At 46.7% G+C, this 19,259-nt stretch overlaps 1 protein-coding gene across 3 annotated transcripts in view; it reads left to right on the forward strand.

The window, feature by feature from the left end:
• Nucleotides 1-871: 871 nt before the first annotated feature.
• The window catches only part of NXF1 (nuclear RNA export factor 1), a 75,205-nt gene continuing 56,817 nt past the window's right edge, over nucleotides 872-19,259 (forward strand). The window contains exon 1 of one of the 3 annotated variants that reach the window (XM_044269418.1): nucleotides 872-1,234. In XM_044269418.1, coding sequence (XP_044125353.1) covers nucleotides 1,207-1,234 — 28 coding nt within the window. In that variant the 5' untranslated portion in view covers nucleotides 872-1,206. The remainder of the gene's footprint in view (nucleotides 1,235-19,259) is intronic. The other 2 variants (XM_044269417.1, XM_044269415.1) reach the window with 2 other exon arrangements.

Below are 19,259 nucleotides of genomic sequence, written 5' to 3' on the forward strand. Positions count from 1 at the left end.
TTTGTAAGGAAAAAAAATAATAAAAATCATCATTTTCCACTAACTTGTGACAAAAAATAAAAAAGTTCTATGAACTCACTATGCCCATCAGCGAATACCTTAGGGTTTCTACTTTCCGAAATGGGGTCATTTGTGGGGTGTTTGTAATGTCTGGCCATTGTAGAACCTCAGGAAACATGACAGGTGCTCCAAAAAGCGGAAATTCACATTTTTGTACCATAGTTTGTAAACGGTATAACTTTTACCCAAACTATTTTTTTTTTTTTTACCCAAACTATTTTTTATTTAATCAAAGACATGTAGAACAATACATTTTGAGAAAAATGTATATATAGAAGTCGTTTTAAAAAAAAAAGAAAATTACAACTGAAAGTGAAAAATGTCATTTTTTTGCAAAAACTTTGGTCAATTTCGATTAATAACAAAAAAAGTAAAAATGTCAGCAGCAATGAAATACCACCCAATGAAAGCTCTATTAGTGAGAACAAAGGAGGTAAAATTTATTTGGGTGGTAAGTTGTATGACCGAGCAATAAACCGTGAAAGTAGTGTAGTGCCGAAGTGTAAAAAGTGGTCTGGTCATTAAGGGGGTTTAAGCTAGGGGGCTGAAGTGGTTAAAGCCTTGTATAATATTTCATTATTTAATGTGATTTGGGTTTTAGAAACTTCTATATTCTGATAAGTTGTGCCCTAGTCTAAAAGAAAACCATTGACAGGTACAAATATGCTGGAAAAATGGACTTTCACATAACGACCCATAAGTGTCCCTCTTTGTCCAAATAGTCGGGAGGTATGTATGCTGTTAATTAACCGGGCTGCAGCAATAATGAGAAATGTGCCTCATGTCTCCATCCTCCAGTTTAGCCTGCCCTGTGCGGAGAGGAGTGGAATGGAGACTCTATGGGCAGGTCCTTCCCTCAGCATCCTCACTACTGAACTGTGTAGGGAGGACGTGCCAGTCTAGACCCTGCTAACATGGCGGCGGCACAGGAGGAGAGCACGTGACTGCTGTCTTCTCCCTGAACTGCACTTTCCTCCAGGGCCCGTAGCCTTTAGAGACGACCTGTAACCGCGCTGCCTGCAGCCCTCCTGCGTCACGTCCGGTGAGGGGTCGGCAGGTTGCCCATGCCATTCGTGGAGAGGTGTAGGCGGGCTCTTCAAGGAGGAAGTGACGAGAATTTGGAGCCTGTATTCCAACGAGCTAGAGATGGCGGATGGTGGCAGGTCGTATATTGGTAAGTTTATGAGTTCCATGTCTCGGACTGAGGTAATTCCTCTGAGTATTGTTATCGAGCCGTGTAGGATGGAGGGACCGTGTCATGAGCAGGGGCTTACCCTCTGTGTACGTAGGCACACTCGGGGACCCGGCCTGTAGGGAGGCTACTGCTGAGGGACTGTGCTCCGGAGCCATTGTATGGCCGGCATCAGGGTTGGTACTGCTGAGGGACTATGCTCCGGAGCCATTGTATGGGCTGTCATCAGGGTTGGAACTGCTGAGGGACTGTTCTCCGGAGCCATTGTATGGGCCGTCATCAGGGTTGGTACTGCTGAGGGACTATGCTCTGGAGCCATTGTATGGGCCGTCATCAGGGTTGGTGCTGCTGAGGGACTATGCTCTGGAGCCATTGTATGGGCCGTCATCAGGGTTGGTACTGTTGAGGGACTATGCTCCGGAGCCATTGTATGGGCCGTCATCAGGGTTGGTACTGCTGAGGGACTATGCTCTGGAGCCATTGTATGGGCCGTCATCAGGGTTGGAACTGCTGAGGTACTATGCTCTGGAGCCATTGTATGGGCCGTCATCAGGGTTGGTACTGCTAAGGGACTGTTCTCCGGAGCCATTGTATGGGCCGTCATCAGGGTTGGAACTGCTGAGGTACTATGCTCTGGAGCCATTGTATGGGCCGTCATCAGGGTTGGAACTGCTGAGGTACTATGCTCTGGTGCCATTGTATGATGGAGGGGTGCACATGGTCACCATCCTTACCCTGGCACACATTCAGAGTCCCTAGAAAGTGGGTACCGGACGGTGCCTGTTTTTTTTTTTTTTCTGTGTGTCTTTTTTCTTTTTATGTTATCGCTTTAATGCCAGTGTGACCCTGTCCATACAAGTTAGATGTACTGACCGATCATCTAGTGTCTGGGGGCTTCCCGATGTCAGGATCAGACATGTTGGGAGAGTAGTCTGACTTCACATGTATTTGGGGGTGATTGCTGTCCAATAGTGGTCATTAATGGAATGGCTGGCCACCATTTTAAAGGGTTTATCTGGGAGCCTCTGGAAGTGTCCGTGACGTTCTTAGATCTCCTCCATTACCCGCTCTGCTACTTGTTGCCCTCCTGAATGACTGGGTTAGGGGCAGGACTTTTATGATCTTCCCAGCGCCCTCCTGCTGTGCCGCGTCTCCTCTCTAAGATACCGCATTATTGCTTTGGATCCACCTACTAAAACAAGCTGTCAACGTGGCTGGGGATCATGTGACCACTAGGGGCCATCATAGGATGTCAGTACTGCCCCTAGACCAGTGGTCCCCAACCTTTTTTGCACCAAGGACCGGTTTCATGCAAGACAATTTTCCCAGGGACCGGGGGGATCTGGTCGGCACTGACTGATTCACGCGCATAACAAAACACAAGGTGCATATTAAAATATATAACACTATGTATGAGGCGGCTGGGGCCAAGGTGACATTATACTGTATGGGGCCACAAGGGGACATTATATTGCATGGGGCCACAAAGACATTATACTGTATGAGGCAGCTGGGGACAAGGTGACATTATACTGCATGGGGTGGGCCAAATGATGACATTATATTGCACGTGGCAACAATTCCCCCCCCTCCCCCCATACAATATCTATTCAGTGTCTGCATGGCATAAATAGCTGAGGGCTTGCTGGGCTTTGTAGTGCACTTAAGGCCATAGGTTGCTTCTTTAACTAACTTATTGTATGATGCAAACACAGAGCATCGCCTACCTCAGGCAGTAAAAGTGACAACCCCATGACAGCAGCTCGGGCCCACACAGCACACAGGGTCATGCACTGCAGGTAGTCACCAGCCCGAGTAATGTACAGCAAGCAACACTAACCTGAAAACACTACACTTCCGACTGTGCTAAGCCCCGCCCCAATCAGCATTTGTCTTACCACTAACTAATCAGTGGGCCTGTTATAGCTGCTCTCACATCAGGTGTACATGAAAGAAGCACTGGGATTGGCTGGGAGCAGCTGCCTGAGGGATGGTCATACTGGTATGGAGATTGCCGGCTCCTGCATTTCTACTTGTCTGTATTTTCGCGGCCCGGCAAACAATAATCCAGGGCCCGGTCCTGGGCCGCGGACCGGTGGTTGGGGACCACTGCCCTAGACGATGGCGACAATTTGACACGAATGGGTGGTGAGGTGCAGCCGGTGGTCCTTTCAGTCATCTGATACGTCACATTATCAGCCGCAGAAAGAAGCAACCTCTGTGTCACGTGGCCTTGGTGACGTCTGCATGGCGTTTAAATGTTCTGTTCGTGTGAGTTGCCTCTAGTTTTCCCTCACAACCCAAAACTAGTAGGTTGTGTCTGAGATAGCAAGTTTAGTGTGAACCCCATTAGAGTTGTTGCGTTACCAAATTTATTTGATTTCGATACCATAAAAAAGTATTGTGATATTTGATACCATGTGTAAAAAATAAACCAAAAAAGCCACGTGCATTCCACATTTTTAAAAAATGATGAATCGCACCGTTTTTTATATTTTTCTTCTGTTCTGGTGTTAACCGCATAGATTTTTTTTTTTCTATTTTAATATTTTCTATGTAATATGCTTATTTATTGTTTATATATTTTAGATGTAATTTATACTTAATATTTTGATGTGTTTTTTACTTTTTAAGAACTATTTCCCCCCCTTAGGGACTAGAACCTGGGATTTTTTCATCCCTTGTCCTATTCAGCCTGATAGATCTCTATTAGGGTGAATGGGACCTCACACTGTCCCTGCTGCCCTGTGCATAGTACACACAGCAGCAGGGAGCCGACCATGACAGCCAGGGGTTCAGTAGCGTCCTGGCTGCCATGGTAACCGATCAGAGCCCCAGGCTTACACTGCCACTGCACCACCACTGAAAAAGAGGGGACCCTGTGGCCACTGCTACCAATTATTATAATACTGAGGGGGGGGGGGGCACTGTGCCACCAATGATAATTAACCTCTAATACAGGAGGCGGGTACTGGCAGCAAATCAGCGGCAGTTAAACCCTCAGGTGCCACACCTGAGGGGTTAATTGCCGCTGATCGCAGCTCCCTGTCAGAGGCAGGGTGCCGCTATGCGTTTCTGCTGCCGGCACCTGCCTCCTGTATTAAACGTTAAAGACTACCTTTTGTGGGTTCGGACTTGGTTTAGTTAGCAGGACATGTAGAGCTGTGGAACTCCCACTAGAGAAGCTGATGTCTCCTCCCCATCGCTCCGATAGTAGTAATTAGCATACAGACCAGGAGACTGTAACTGGGGCACAGCGGGCGAACGAAGCGGCGCCCAGGAATAGAAGTAGGTGCAGGGAGATCCCTGGGCGCCGCTCTACATGTCCTGCTAACTTAACTAAGTCTGAACTCATAAAAAAAGTCCTCCTATCATTGGTGGCGCAGTGCGCCCTCTATCCCCATTGGTGGCAGCACAGGGGGAGGGAGAGAGTGACTCCTTCTCCCCTGTGCTGCTTAGGGAACATGAGCGCGCTGAGAGCAGCGCACTCATGTTATGTGAAACTAGACTGCGCAGCAGCGTAGGCCAGTATAGAAAAAATGGAAATCGCGATACCGGGACAAAAGTATCTATTGGGTCAGTGACAGCCAGGCTTTCTATAGAGAAGGCAGGGGAGGTTTTTCACTGTCCATTGCTCAACAAGTGCTGTTCATAGAGATCACAAAGTGGAACTGCCACTTCTTGCTCTGGTCCCAGAGGTCGTGTGATTGCCGGCAGTCTGCGCAAGCTGCTGGTTCTTATCAGACCCAGATCAGCTGTGCATTGAGGTCGTACAGCCCTGTACCACCTCTCTGGGGGTTTTATTCCCCCAGTAACTGAGGTACTAGTTACAGGTGAAATCGTGAATAAAAAATAAATACACATTTCCTGTTAGTCTGGTTTGACCTTGTGAGGACACAGTGTATAATAAAAAAAAACACACGTTTGCCCATTTTGTCCCAAGAAAAGTAGGGTAGAAAAGATGGGTCATGTGGAGCTTTAACCTGGCAGTCCTTGTCTCTGCCAGCTAGGAAGGGTCCTTTTCTACACAAATGATGACGGATTGACATATATTGGGGTCTGGTGTGTATGGCTGCAGTCTGTCAAATACTGTATATTCGTCCCTGTAACAAAGCCTAAGGGAATATGCACATGGTGCGTGATGCACGCTGATACTGTGGTAGCTAAGTAGATGAGATTTTCATCTCGGTTACACCGCAATACTCCTGCACATCAATTTTATGTTACTGTATCATCGCATATTAAGGCTAGAATTGACAAAAACAACAACGTCCCAACAGACTACCAAGAAATCGGTACAGCACACCCAGTGCCAGTTCAGGACTTGCATAATATATTCCCAAGATAACTAATCACAATGGTAATTTGCTGTAGGATGTATACAGAACAATTAGATCCCAACCATAAAGTCCCATAAGGAGCTGCTCTGCGGCAGCCTGTCCATTAGACCGAAATAATACACTGTAAGACCATTCAGGTAGATGCACAAGGCAGTGAAGTTTGTGGATTTTCATGCTGTTTTTGCTGTGTTTCTGCATTTTATAGCAGATTTGAATTTTGTAGCAAATTTGCCCCAGATTTCACCCTTTTCCTTTAAAAAGCCCCTCAGTATGCTGCCCCCTCCCCACTAAATATTCTTACCTGGGTCACTGCTCCCTGCACTGCTCCTGGTCCCCGCACAGCCACTGCTGCTCCTCCCCATGCACAGATGAAAACATCTGGTGTCGGAGGGGAGCAGCCAATGGTAGGCGGTGACGCTAGGGATTCTTGTCCCCATCGCCGCCTGCCATTGGCTGCTCCCCCCCCTTCGACACCGAATGTTATCATTCGCGCACAGGCAGAAGCAGCGGTGTTGTGGGTACCCAGGTAAGTATATTCAGTGTGGGGGGCCTGGCATATTAGGGGGGCTTTTTATAGGATTGGATAACCCCTTTAATGTCTGCCATTGACGATAATGTCGATTGCAAACATTAAACCCCCCAGATTCCGTGGTCATCTGGCATCCGACCATGCACCAGCTCCGCCCTGGAGAGGATCAGAGAATACAGATGCAGTGTGCGGCAGCCTCTGTCCTTCTAAATCACAAGAGACTGTATCACATTAGTCTCTATGGAAAGCCTGCCTGTGGCAGATCTCCATAGGAACATGTGTATGGAGCTGAGGACGTGGGCTGCTAGATGGCCGCTAGCACATCCGCAATACCCAGTCCCCATAGCTCTGTGTGTTTTTATTGTGTAAAAAACACGATTTGATCTATATGCAAATTAACCTGATATGAGTCCTTTCCCGGACTCATCTCAGGTTAATTTGCATATATATCAAATTGTTTTTTTAAACAATGAAAGCACACAGAGCTATGGGGACTGAGTATTGCGGATGTGCTAGCGGCCATCTAGCAACCCACGTCCTCAGCTCTATACACAAAATATACCGGTGACGGGTTCCCTTTAAGTTCCTCAGTATGTCTTTCGAGAGACATACAAACTCCAGATGTTGTCCTTGGTCAAATTTGAAACTTGGACCCCATCGCTACAAGACACCAGTGCTAACCACTGAGCAACCGTGCTGCAGATATTTCTGCTAATGTATTGGGATCTATGAGAAAATCAATCTAATGGTTGCTTGTTCTAATTTCCTATAGGAACTATTAACAGGTGTGTGTGTGTGTGTGTGTGTGTGTGTGTAAAAAACAAAACAAAAAAAAAATTCCCTTTTCCAAAAAATTAAAATACATAAACGATAAAATAATAAAAATAAACATGGGCATAGCTGTGTGCGGAAACACCGGTACTATTATAGTATAGAAATATTTATCTCATACGGCAAACAGCGAAACAGGGAAAAAAGTAAAAATGGATGGTTTGCTGTGTTTCCCCCCCCAATCACTTAACCACTTCAGCCCCGCTAGCTGAAACCCCCTTCATGACCAGAGCACTTTTTACACTTCGGCACTACACTCCTTTCACCGTTTATCGCTCGGTCATGCAACTTATCACCCAAATGAATTTTACCTCCTTTTCTTCTCACTAATAGAGCTTTCATTTGGTGGTATTTTATTGCTGCTGACATTTTTACTTTTTTTGTTATTAATCAAAATGTAACGTTTTTTTTTGCAAAAAAATGACATTTTTCACTTTCAGCTGTAAAATTTTGCAAAAAAAACGACATCCATATATAAATTTTTCGCCAAATTTATTGTTCTACATGTCTTTGATAAAAAAAAATGTTTGGGCAAAAAAAAAAAATGGTTTGGGTAAAAGTTATAGCATTTACAAACTATGGTACAAAAATGTGAATTTCCGCTTTTTGAAACAGCTGACTTTCTGAGCACCTGTCATGTTTCCTGAGGTTCTACAATGCCCAGACAGTAGAAAACCCCCGCAAATGACCCCATTTCGGAAAGTAGACACCCTAAGGTAATCACTGATGGGCATAGTGAGTTCATAGAACTTTTTATTTTTTGTCACAAGTTAGAGGAAAATGATGATGATTTTTTTTTTCTTACAAAGTCTCATATTCCACTAACTTGCGACAAAAAATAAAAAATTCTAGGAACTCACCATGCCCCTCACAGAATACCTTGGGGTGTCTTCTTTCCAAAATGGGGTCACTTGTGGGGTAGTTATACTGCCCTGGCAATTTAGGGGCCCAAATGTGTGAGAAGTACTTTGCAATCAAAATGTGTAAAAAATGACCGGTGAAATCCAAAAGGTGCACTTTGGAATATGTGCCCCTTTGCCCACCTTGGCAGCAAAAAAGTGTCACACATCTGGTATCGCCGTACTCAGGAGAAGTTGGGGAATGTGTTTTGGGGTGTCATTTTACATATACCCATGCTGGGTGAGAAAAATATCTTGGTCAAATGCCAACTTTGTATAAAAAAATGGGAAAAGTTGTCTTTTGCCAAGATATTTTTCTCATCCAGCATGGGTATATGTAAAATGACACCCCAAAACACATTCCCCAACTTCTCCTGAGTACGGCGATACCACATGTGTCACACTTTTTTGCTGCCAAGGTGGGCAAAGGGGCACATATTCCAAAGTGCACCTTTCGGATTTTGCAGGCCATTTTTTACACATTTTGATTGCAAGGTACTTCTCACAAATTTGGGCCCCTAAATTGCCAGGGCAGTATAACTACGCCACAAGTGACCCCATTTTGGAAAGAAGACACCCCAAGGTATTCCGTGAGGCGCATGGCAAGTTCCTAGAATTTTTTATTTTTTGTCACAAGTTAGCGGAAAAAGATTTATTTTTTTTTCTTCTCTTTTTTCCTTACAAAGTCTCATATTCCACTAACTTGCGACAAAAAATAAAAAATTCTAGGAACTCGCCATGTATCCATGGATCCGCAAAACACATGCGGACGTCTGAATGGAGCCTTACAGGGGGGTTATCAATGACAGGGGGTGATCACCCCCCTGTCAATCATCACCCCCCCTGTAAGGCTCCATTCAGACATCCGCATGATTTTTTACGGATCCATGGATACATGGATCGGATCCACAAAACACATGCGGACGTCTGAATGGAGCCTTACAGGGGGGTTATCAATGACAGGGGGTGATCAGGGTGATCACCCCCCTGTCAATGATCACCCCCCCCTGTAAGGCTCCATTCAGACATCCGCATGATTTTTTACGGATCCATGGATACATGGATCGGATCCACAAAACACATGCGGACGTCTGAATGGAGCCTTACAGGGGGGTTATCAATGACAGGGGGTGATCAGGGAGTGTATATGGGTGATCACCCGCCTGTCATTGATCACCCCCCTGTAAGGCTCCATTCAGACGTCCGCATGATTTTTACGGATCCATGGATACATGGATCGGATCCACAAAACACATGCGGACGTCTGAATGGAGCCTTACAGGGGTTGATCAATGACAGGCGGCTGATCACCCATATACACTCCCTGATCACCCCCCTGTCATTGATAACCCCCCTGTAAGGCTCCATTCAGACGTCCGCATGTGTTTTATCAATGACAGGGGGGTGATCAGGGAGTGTATATGGGTGATCACCCGCCTGTCATTGATCACCCCCTGTAAGGCTCCATTCAGACGTCCGCATGTGTTTTGCGGATCCGATCCATGTATCCATGGATCCGTAAAAATCATGCGGACGTCTGAATGGAGCCTTACAGGGGGGTGATCAATGACAGGGGGGTGATCAATGACAGGGGGGTGATCAATGACAGGGGGGTGATCAATGACAGGGGGGTGATCAATGACAGGGGGGTGATCAATGACAGGGGGGTGATCAATGACAGGGGGGTGATCAGGGAGTGTATATGGGTGATCACCCGCCTGTCATTGATCACCCCCCTGTAAGGCTCCATTCAGACGTCCGTATGCTTTTTGCGGATCCGATCCATGTATCCGTGGATCCGTAAAAATCATACGGACGTCTGAACGGAGCCTGACAGGGCGGTGATCAATGACAGGGGGGTGATCAGGGAGTTTATATGGGGTGATCATGGGTGATCAGGGGTTTATAAGGGGTTAATAAGTGACGGGGGGGGGGGGTGTAGTGTAGTGTGGTGTTTGGTGCGACTGTACTGACCTACCTGAGTCCTCTGGTGGTCGATCCTAACAAAAGAGACCACCAGAGGACCAGGTAGGAGGTATATTAGACGCTGTTATGAAAACAGCGTCTAATATACCTGTTAGGGGTTAAAAAATTCGGATCTCCAGCCTGCCAGCGAGCGATCGCCGCTGGCAGGCTGGAGATCCACTCACTTACCTTCCGTTCCTGTGAGCGCGCGCGCCTGTGTGCGCGCGTTCACAGGAAATCCCGGCCCTCGCGAGATGACGCGTATATGCGTCGTTGAGCGCAGGGCTGCCACCTCCGGACCGCACATCTGCGTTAGGCGGTCCGGAGGTGGTTAAAGAGGACCTTTCACCTGGAAAAACATTGTGAACGAAGTATCCTGACATATACAGCGGCGCCCAGGGATCTCACTGCACTTACTATTATCCCTGGGCGCCACTCTGTTCTCCCGTTATGTCCTCCGTTATGTTCGGGGACTTGGTTATAGTAGGAGGAGTCTGCCCTTGTTTTGCTGGGCGTCTCCTCCTCCTCCTCCTAGGCTGTAGCGCTGGCCAATCGCAGCGCAGAGCTCACAGCCTGGGAGAAAAAGAAAAACTCCCAGGCTGTGAGCTCTGCGATTGGCCAGCGCTGCAGCCTAGGAGGAGGAGACGCCCAGCAGAACAAGGGCAGACTCCTCCTACTATAACCAAGTCCCCGAAAATACCGGACGTTCATACTCCAGAATGACACCATTAAAGGGAACCTGTCACCTGGATTTGGGGTATAGAGCTGAGGACATGGGCTGCTAGATCGCCCCTAGCACATCTGCAATACCCAGTCCCCATAGCTCTGTGTGCTTTTATTGTGTAAAAAAAACGATTTAATACATATGCAAATTAACCTGAGATGAGTCCTGTCCCTGACTCATCTCACGTACAGGACTCATATCAGGTTAATTTGCATATGTATCAAATCGGGTTGTTTACACAATAAAAGCACACAGAGCTATGGGGACTGTGTATTGCGGATGTGCTAGATGCCATCTAGCAACCCATGTCCTCAGCTCTATACACAAAATCCCGGTGACAGGTTCCCTTTAAAAGCTACAACTTGCCCTGCAAAAAACAAGCCCTCATACATCTACATAGACAGAAAAATAAAAAAGTTATAGCTCTTAGAAGGTGACAATTAAAGAAAAAAATTGCCTGGTCATTAAAGGGGTTGTCCGGGTTCAGAGCTGAACCTGTACAATTTTCACCCAGGCTAAATCAGGCACTTCAAAGGCATTTTTTTTTTTATCTGGTCACATACCGAGCTCTCCTTGGGGCTGCCAGGAAGCCTGGTGACATCACCGGCACTGATGGGCGGGCTTTAGCACTGCCCTAGTCAGTAAAACGGCCCGGCAGTGTGTTATTGTAAATAAAAGAGCCCAGGGCAAAGGAGAGCATGGGAGCATGAACTGCTCTGATGCTCAAGTCAGGGGGGCTGCCTTGGTGAAATTATGGGTATGTCCAGGTTCAGCTCTGAAGCCGGACAACCCCTTTAAGGCCCAAAGCAGGCTGGACACTAATGGGCTCGCCAACCGTTTTCCTATTGACTTTAATGTTAAAAAACCCACCTTGTGCACACAGTGTAAAACTAAAGAGGCTATTCAGTAGCTGGTTTAAAAAATGCTTGAAAAGTGACATGTTCTTTTTTGGGAGCAGATTTGATTGAAGATGGGGAAGCAGGAAAAGCCCAACAAAATATTCTTCTAAGGCCTCCTGCTCATGAAGGTGTGCTCCCAGTGGTCCTGCTGCACTGCACAATGCACGAAAACCATCTGTGGGGCAGCCGCAGCAGGTCCGCGGTTCACTTTAATGGGTCTGCGATCCGGCCTTTCTGCAAAAAGATAGGACATGTCCTATCTTTTTATGGAACAGAAGTACAGGACGTAGTGCTCCCATAGGTTTCCGTTCTGTGCTTCCGTCCCGCACCTTTCCACATCTCTGGATTTGCGGACCAGTTGGAGTGAATGGGTCCGCATCCGTGATGCGAAATGCCCACGTAACTGCACCCATGTATTACGGAACCGCAGATGCGGTCCGCAATACGGCAACGGGAAGCGCACGTTTGTCTGCAGGAGGCCTAAGGATGCCTTTACACGCTGCAGGTTTTGTTGCAGAATTCATACATTGTTCTAACAAGCTTGGGTTGAGCGCATAAAATGTTTTTCACAGGACCCCCCCTGGGCATTGAGCCAAGGTGCCTGCTCAATGATTTGAGCAGGCACCTTGTTCCGATTACCGTCCGCCAGGACAACATGCCGTACCGGTACGTCATGTGTCCTGAAGAGGTTAATACAAATGCAGGAGGTGGGCGCCGGCGGCAGAATCGCATAGCTGGCACCCAACCTCTATGACAGGGCACTGCGATCCGCGGCAGTTAACCCCTCAGGTGCGGCATCTGAGGGGTTAACTGCCGCGGATCGCAGTGCCCTGTCATAGAGGTTGGGTGCCAGCTATGTGATTGTGCCGCTGGCACCCGCCTTCTGTATTTTAATTAAAAGGTTACTGTACTAAAAACATTGTTGGTGCAGTGCGCCCCCAACCCCCCAGTATTAAAGTCATTGGTGGCCACAAGGTCCCCTCCCTTCCTCATTGGTAGCAGTGGCACCTTCTGATTGGAGCCCCAGCAGTGTAAGCCTGGGGCTCTGATTGGTTACCATGGCAGCCAGGACGCTACTGAAGCCCTGGCTGTCATGGTCAGATCCCTGCTTCTGTGTGCACTAGGCACAGGGCAGCAGGGACAGTGTGAGGTCCTAGTCACCCTAATAGAGATCTATCAGACTGAATAGGACAAGGGATGAAAAAATCCCAGGTTCTAGCCCCTAAGGGGGGAAATAGTTATTAAATAAAAAGTAAAAATATAAAATAAACAAACATCACATATCGCCAAGCCCAAAAAAATGCGAACTATTTAAAAAAAATATCTCCTATGCGGTGAACGCCATAACAGAAAAGGTAAAAATAAAAACCACGCTATTCGCCCCCCTCCCCCCTTTTTTTTTTTTTTTTTTGTCAACCTGTCCCCCCCAAAAATAGGATTTCACTGTTCTATTATGGGCCGGCCGTTCCATAAAATGCGGAATGCACGCTATTTTTTTGCGTGGTATCGAGTATTGAAATACTTTTTTTTATGGTATCGAAAGCGAATCAAAATTTTGGTATCGCAACAACCCTAGTTCAGCGATGCAAAAATATTTTATTTTTTGGGTATCACTGTAATTGTAGTGACCCAGAGAATAAAGTTATGTTATTTATGTCCTCCCAGAAAGTTAACATACCGATTTTCATTTTTATTATGTTTACTCCAAAAAAGGCACCATTATAAACTATAACAAAAAACAAGCCCCCATATGGCTACATATAGCTCTCAGAAGGCATTGAGAAAATGGAAAAAAAAATTGCATGGTCAATAAGGCCCACTACAGGCTGGTCTCGAAGGGGTTAAAAGTGGTTGCTACGTGAACGCTTATGAGATTGGGTTCTATCACCCAAGATTCCACAGTTGTCATCCTCCCGGCCGCTCTGTGGTGCCACCTTCTTGGCTGCAGCGATGAGGTTCTCTTCTACAGCTCACTGAGGTGGGTGAGCATACATTCACTACTATCACTAATACCTACTTTATCAGGCGGTCCTGTTCTAATGTACAGTGACATCTATTTGACTTGATGTGAAAACTGAAACATCCTGGACCACAGCCGGATGATAAAGCAGCTCGTGTATAGAAGCTGATATGCGCATTACTAGTTTCCTTAAAACCCTTTATGTAACGCAGCCTACTTTCCCAGATAAAGCCTCGGTGCTGAGTCAGTGCCCGTGTCACCTAGCTGCCCTCTAACTGCTTATAGCTATCCATGCTGCAGATATTAATTTATAGGCCATCATTCTATTATTTACTAGATTTTAAGGTCAGACAGATAATTTCAGATATAGAATGCATTTCACATTTTATATTTGCAAATGTATTAAAAAGGAAACATTAAACATTCAGCTGCTCATACTTTCACACTAGCGTTCGGGGCTCCGCTTGTGAGTTACGTTTGAAGGCTCTCACAAGCGGCCCCGAACACATCCGCCCAGCCCTAATGCATTCTGAGTGGAGGCGGATCCGCTCAGAATGCATCAGTCTGGCGCAGTCTGTCCTCAGCTCCTCTCAGCAGGCGGACACCCGAACGCTGCTTGCAGCGTTCGGGTGTCCGCCTGGCCGTGCGGAGGCAAACGGATCCGTCCAGACTGAAAATTTAAGTCAATGGGGATGGATCCGTTTGAAGTTGACACAATATGGCTCAATTTTCGAACGGATCTGTCCCCCATTGACTTGACTTTCAATGTAAAGTCTGGACGGAACCGTCTGAGCAACTTTCACACTTAGAATTTTTTCTAAACTATAATGCAGACGAATCCGTTCTGAACGGATCCCACCGTCTGCATTATAGGAGCGGATCCGTCTGTGCAGACACCAGACAGATCTGCTCTGAACGCAAGTGTGAAAGTAGCCTTAGGCTACTTTCACACTAGCGTTCGGGCGGATCCGTTCTGAACGGATCCGCTCATAATAATGCAGACGGAGGCTCCGTTCAGAACGGATCCGTCTGCATTATTTTTAGCATATAACAGCTAAGTGTGAAAATAGCCTAGTACGGATCCGTCCAGACTTTCAATGTAAAGTCAATGGGGGACGGATCCGCTTGAAGATTGAGCCACATTGTGGCATCTTCAAACGGATCCGTCCCCATTGACTTACATTGAAAGTCTGGACGGATCCGCACGCCTCCGCACGGCCAGGCGGACACCCGAACGCTGCAAGCAGCGTTCAGCTGTCCGCCTGTCCGTGCGGAGGCGAGCGGAGCGGAGGCTGAACGCCGCCAGAGTGATGCAGTCTGAGCGGATCCGCTCCATTCAGACTGCATCAGGGCTGGACGGCTGCGTTCGGGTCCGCTCGTGAGCTCCTTCAAACGGAGCTCACGAGCGGACCAGCGAACGCTAGTGTGAAAGCAGCCTTACTAAGACACTTGACATTTAGCTCTTCATCATCTTTGAGATGTTTCTACACTTTGATTGGAGTCCACCTGGACTAGACACGATTTGGACGCATCCCAGTCTCTGTGAGAAAGTACGTAGACATCAGTGACAAATGTCAGTTCACCTCATGAAAGTGATGACTGCACTCTTCTGGTAAATGGATGATGGTGGCAGTAGTGCACATCTGTTGTTGTGTTGCTGTAGTGATGAGTGGAGAGCACCCCGGGAGATCTGATAAAATAACCAGGGCTGGTGATGTGGTGCTGTAGTATAGACATGGTATGTTATGCCATTGGTAGGCCACGAAAAAGGAAATGAGGCTTTGAGAGAAGAAACTATATCCGCCCCAGGGTAATATTCAGGGCGTTAGATTTTGAAAATGTTTATATTGAAGTTAGACCAGGCCCCAAAATGGGGGTGTAAGGTTGGCCACCCCTGATATGGACTGAGAATATTGCATGTGAACCAGGGGCCTAGACCAGTGTGAGAGAGGGTAGAGTGTATGGAGGGCCAAGAGATGCAATCAAAGGCCTTCTTTCTGACAAGAGAGAGGATAGTGATGGGGATGTAGTGGGTCTAAGCATAGTGGATAATATCCAATGTCTTCAAGTTGTTGTCCCTGGCCTCCCTCCCCGGCACAAATCCCACCTGGTCAGGATGAATGAGAGATGGCAGGAAAACGTTCAGGCGATTTTCCAGAAGTTTGGCATACATTTTAAGGTCAACATTTAAAGGGAACCTGTCATGTGGATATTTGATTATAATCTAACTAATTATATACAATCATTAACTAATAAAAAGTGCCTTAGTTGTATTCATTTAATGGTGTGACAGATGGTTACCTCATAATATACACACAAAGATGCTGCATGCTAATGAGCTGATTTGAGTCCAGCGTGATATCAGTGAGTCCAGCGTTTATTTAATTCAGAGCTATAGCCACTCCCCTGCCCACCTGCTGCTGATTCATATGGGGAAAAAAACGGTCAATCTGCAGCTGGTAGGCGGGGAGAGTCAGGAGCTCATAAATATTCATGTCTCATCATTATCAGCTGGAGCTTTCCAATACAAGATGTTGGCAGATTGACTGGGTCAATTAAAGAAAGTGACCCAGCATTTTGCTAAGAGAATCAGTCATTTATGTTGCCCTTAGTTAGGACACCATAAAACTGGTGACAGGTTCCCTTTTAAGAGAGATATCAGGTGATGGCTCGCACATATCTGTGGATCCTTTGGGAATGACCGTTACATGTGCTTCAGTAGACTGTGACTGGAAGGGGAGCCCAAGTGACACCGCGTTAAAGACCCGGGAAGGAACAGGGCTACTCTATCTGAGAAAACCTATATGGGCTCGGCCTCTTGCCCCCAGGAAGAGATTTAGGAACTTCCTGAAGTTCACTGTCAGTGAATGAAGCCACAAGGCTAGCTGATTGCTCCACCATTAACCGTGCGGCAGAGGATGGGAGAAAGTCTCTTGGGTTGGCAGATCATACAGAGCAGAGTAAAAGGAATGGAACGTAGATGCAATACACTGGTGTGTACCATTCAGGTAATGACTTGGATATGCGAGGATGCTAATTGACCCATAAGAGCCCTGGCCAGCAAGCGTCTACATTTATTCCCATATTCATAAAACTTGCTACAGCAAGTTTGGGTCATTTGTTGATGTGAATGCTCGGTTACTCCCAGGCTAGCTGGAAGCTGGACCGCTTGGATAGTCTGGATCTCTGTTTAGGGAGAGAGAGAGGAGCCGCTTCGTCTCGATATCCAGAAGGATCCTGTAAATGTAGAACAATCCCACTAGCTATCTTACAGCTTGGATAATCTTTCCCCCACAAAACGAGGCGAGGCTGCGATTTGATGGTCAAACTAGGTCTGACTGCCCTGGGGCATACAGACTCTTTTATTTACAATCCCCCAACATAGTACTGCCCACAGGGGTTTGAAATACAACCAATCAATCCGTACATTAAACCCATACACTCCCACGCAAAATCCTCCTGTCTGTGATAAGATTACTGAATACAAGGGCGAATATAATTATCACAGGCAGAGAAATACAGTTTTATAAAACATATCACAGGAACCCCAAAACATGCAATAACCCCATAACAAGTATATCCTCAGAACCGGGGGATCTGGGTGAACCACATATCCGAAATTCACCCAGATCCGTTCAGTAGTCTGGAAGATACAGTTTTATGCCAGTTACACCGAAAATATACAAGTTATACAGAAAATAGTCACTAATAAACGTGTCCCTTGTTTGGTAGTTTCAAACTACTGAATGATGTCTCTGGGCACCAAATACCAGAATGGCACCGTGTAGAAAAGTCCAAACAGTGTCTGTGAGTTAAAATGGCCGCCATCCATTGTTCTCACCATGTGCTTCATCCATTCAGACTAACAGGGTGAATAACAGTTTTGTAACTGCCTTCGACACTGTTGACCACACCCTTCTGTTGCAAACTCTCTCATCTCTTGGCATCACTGACCTGGCTCTCTCTTGGATCACATCATACCTCACAGACCGGACGTTTAGCGCCTCCCACTCCCGCACCACCTCCTCGTCTCATGCCCTCTCTGTTGGTGTCCCGCAAGGCTCTGTCCTAGGACCCCTGCTCTTCTCAATCTACACTTTTGGCCTGGGACAGCTCATAGAGTCCCATGGCTTTCAGTATCACTCCTATGCTGATGACACACAAATCTACCTTTCTGGTCCAGACATCACCACCTTACTATCAAGAATCCCACAATGTCTATCTTCTATATCATCCTTCTTCGCCTCTCGCTTTCTTAAACTTAACATGGATAAGACAGAATTCATAATCTTTCTCCCATCTTGTTCAACCCCCCCAACAGACCTATCTATCACTATCAATGGCTGCACATTATCCCCAGTCAAAAAAGCCCGCTGCCTTGGAGTGACCTTAGATTCTGCCCTTTCCTTCCGACTGCACATCCAAGCCCTTTCCACCACCTGCCGCCTCCAACTCAAAAACATCTCCCGCATCCGTGCTTTCCTTAACTTTGAATCTGCGAAAATGCTCGTACATGCCCTCATTATCTCCCGCCTAGACTACTGCAACATTCTCCTCTGTGGCCTTCCATCTAGCACCCTCGCACCCCTCCAATCTATCCTCAACTCTGCTGCCCGACTAATCCACCTCTCACCTTATTACTCCTCTGCCTCTCCCCTCTGCCAATCCCTTCACTGGCTCCCCATTGCCCAACGAATCCACTTCAAAGTAATGACAAACGCATACAAGGTCGTCCATAACCTGTCCCCTCCCTACATCTCTGAGCTACTTTCCTGATACATCCCCACACGCACTCTCCGATCCTCACAAGACCTCCTTCTCTCCTCTCCTCTTATCGCCTCTTCCCACAATCGACTCCAAGATTTCTCCCGTGCATCCCCCATACTCTGGAACTCGCTACCCCAACATATCAGACTCTCACCTACAGTGGAATCCTTCAAAAGAAACCTGAAAACCAACCTCTTCAGACAAGCCTACAACCAATGACCCTGCTGCCTCTATACCGCCATTACCAACTCAACCTGCACCTACTGTGTCCTTCTCCCATACCATGTAGATTGTAAGCCCTCACGGGCAGGGCCCTCTCTCCTTCTGTACCAGTTTGTAACTCATCTTGTTTATGATTAGTACAATTGTCTGTTATGTATGTGCACCGCTTATCATATGTACAGCGCTATGGAATGAATGGCGCTTAAATAATAAATAATAATAATAATGGCGCTTGGCTTCAAAGCCAGCATCCTGAGGCCTTGTAAAATAGGTTCAGTAAGTGCACGCTTGTGGGCCAGCTCCAGTGAAGCGACCTTCTTCTGGGCAATAAAAAGGTTATGAGCTCTCTCCTTCTTGACACGAGCCCCATGCTTGATGAGAGTGCCCTGAAGAACACACTTAAGAGCCTGCCACTGTGTGGGTAGAGAGGTAATATCCACTGAGTGGCCAGCCAAAAAGTTAGATGGTTTGAGACACATCAGTGGCACAAACTAGATCAAGAAGGAGAGCATAATTAAGCTTCCACATCCATTCACTTCTAGAGAAAAGTGAAGATTTAACAAGCAATGTATTGGGGATGGTCTGACCAGAGAATGGAGCCTATAGTTGTAGATTCTAATCAGGAAATGGCTTGGCGTTGGAGCAAAATGTAGTCAATATGACTATAAGAAGAGTGCAGTGAAGATTAAAAGGTGTAGTCTTTGTCTGCACAGCGCTTTATACCCCAAGGGTCGCTAAGCTGCAATTGCGAGAAAGTCCCTCTAACTCTTTTGATCGCCTGGCAAGAGATGGAAGCACGTCTTGAGGAGTTAAGGGTAGGGTCAAGGGTGAGATTTAAATCTCCGCAGAAGATGACTGTACTTTTCAGTAG

This window comes from Bufo gargarizans, chromosome 10, assembly GCF_014858855.1.
Source record: "Bufo gargarizans isolate SCDJY-AF-19 chromosome 10, ASM1485885v1, whole genome shotgun sequence".
In the NCBI taxonomy this organism is placed as follows: domain Eukaryota; kingdom Metazoa; phylum Chordata; class Amphibia; order Anura; family Bufonidae; genus Bufo; species Bufo gargarizans.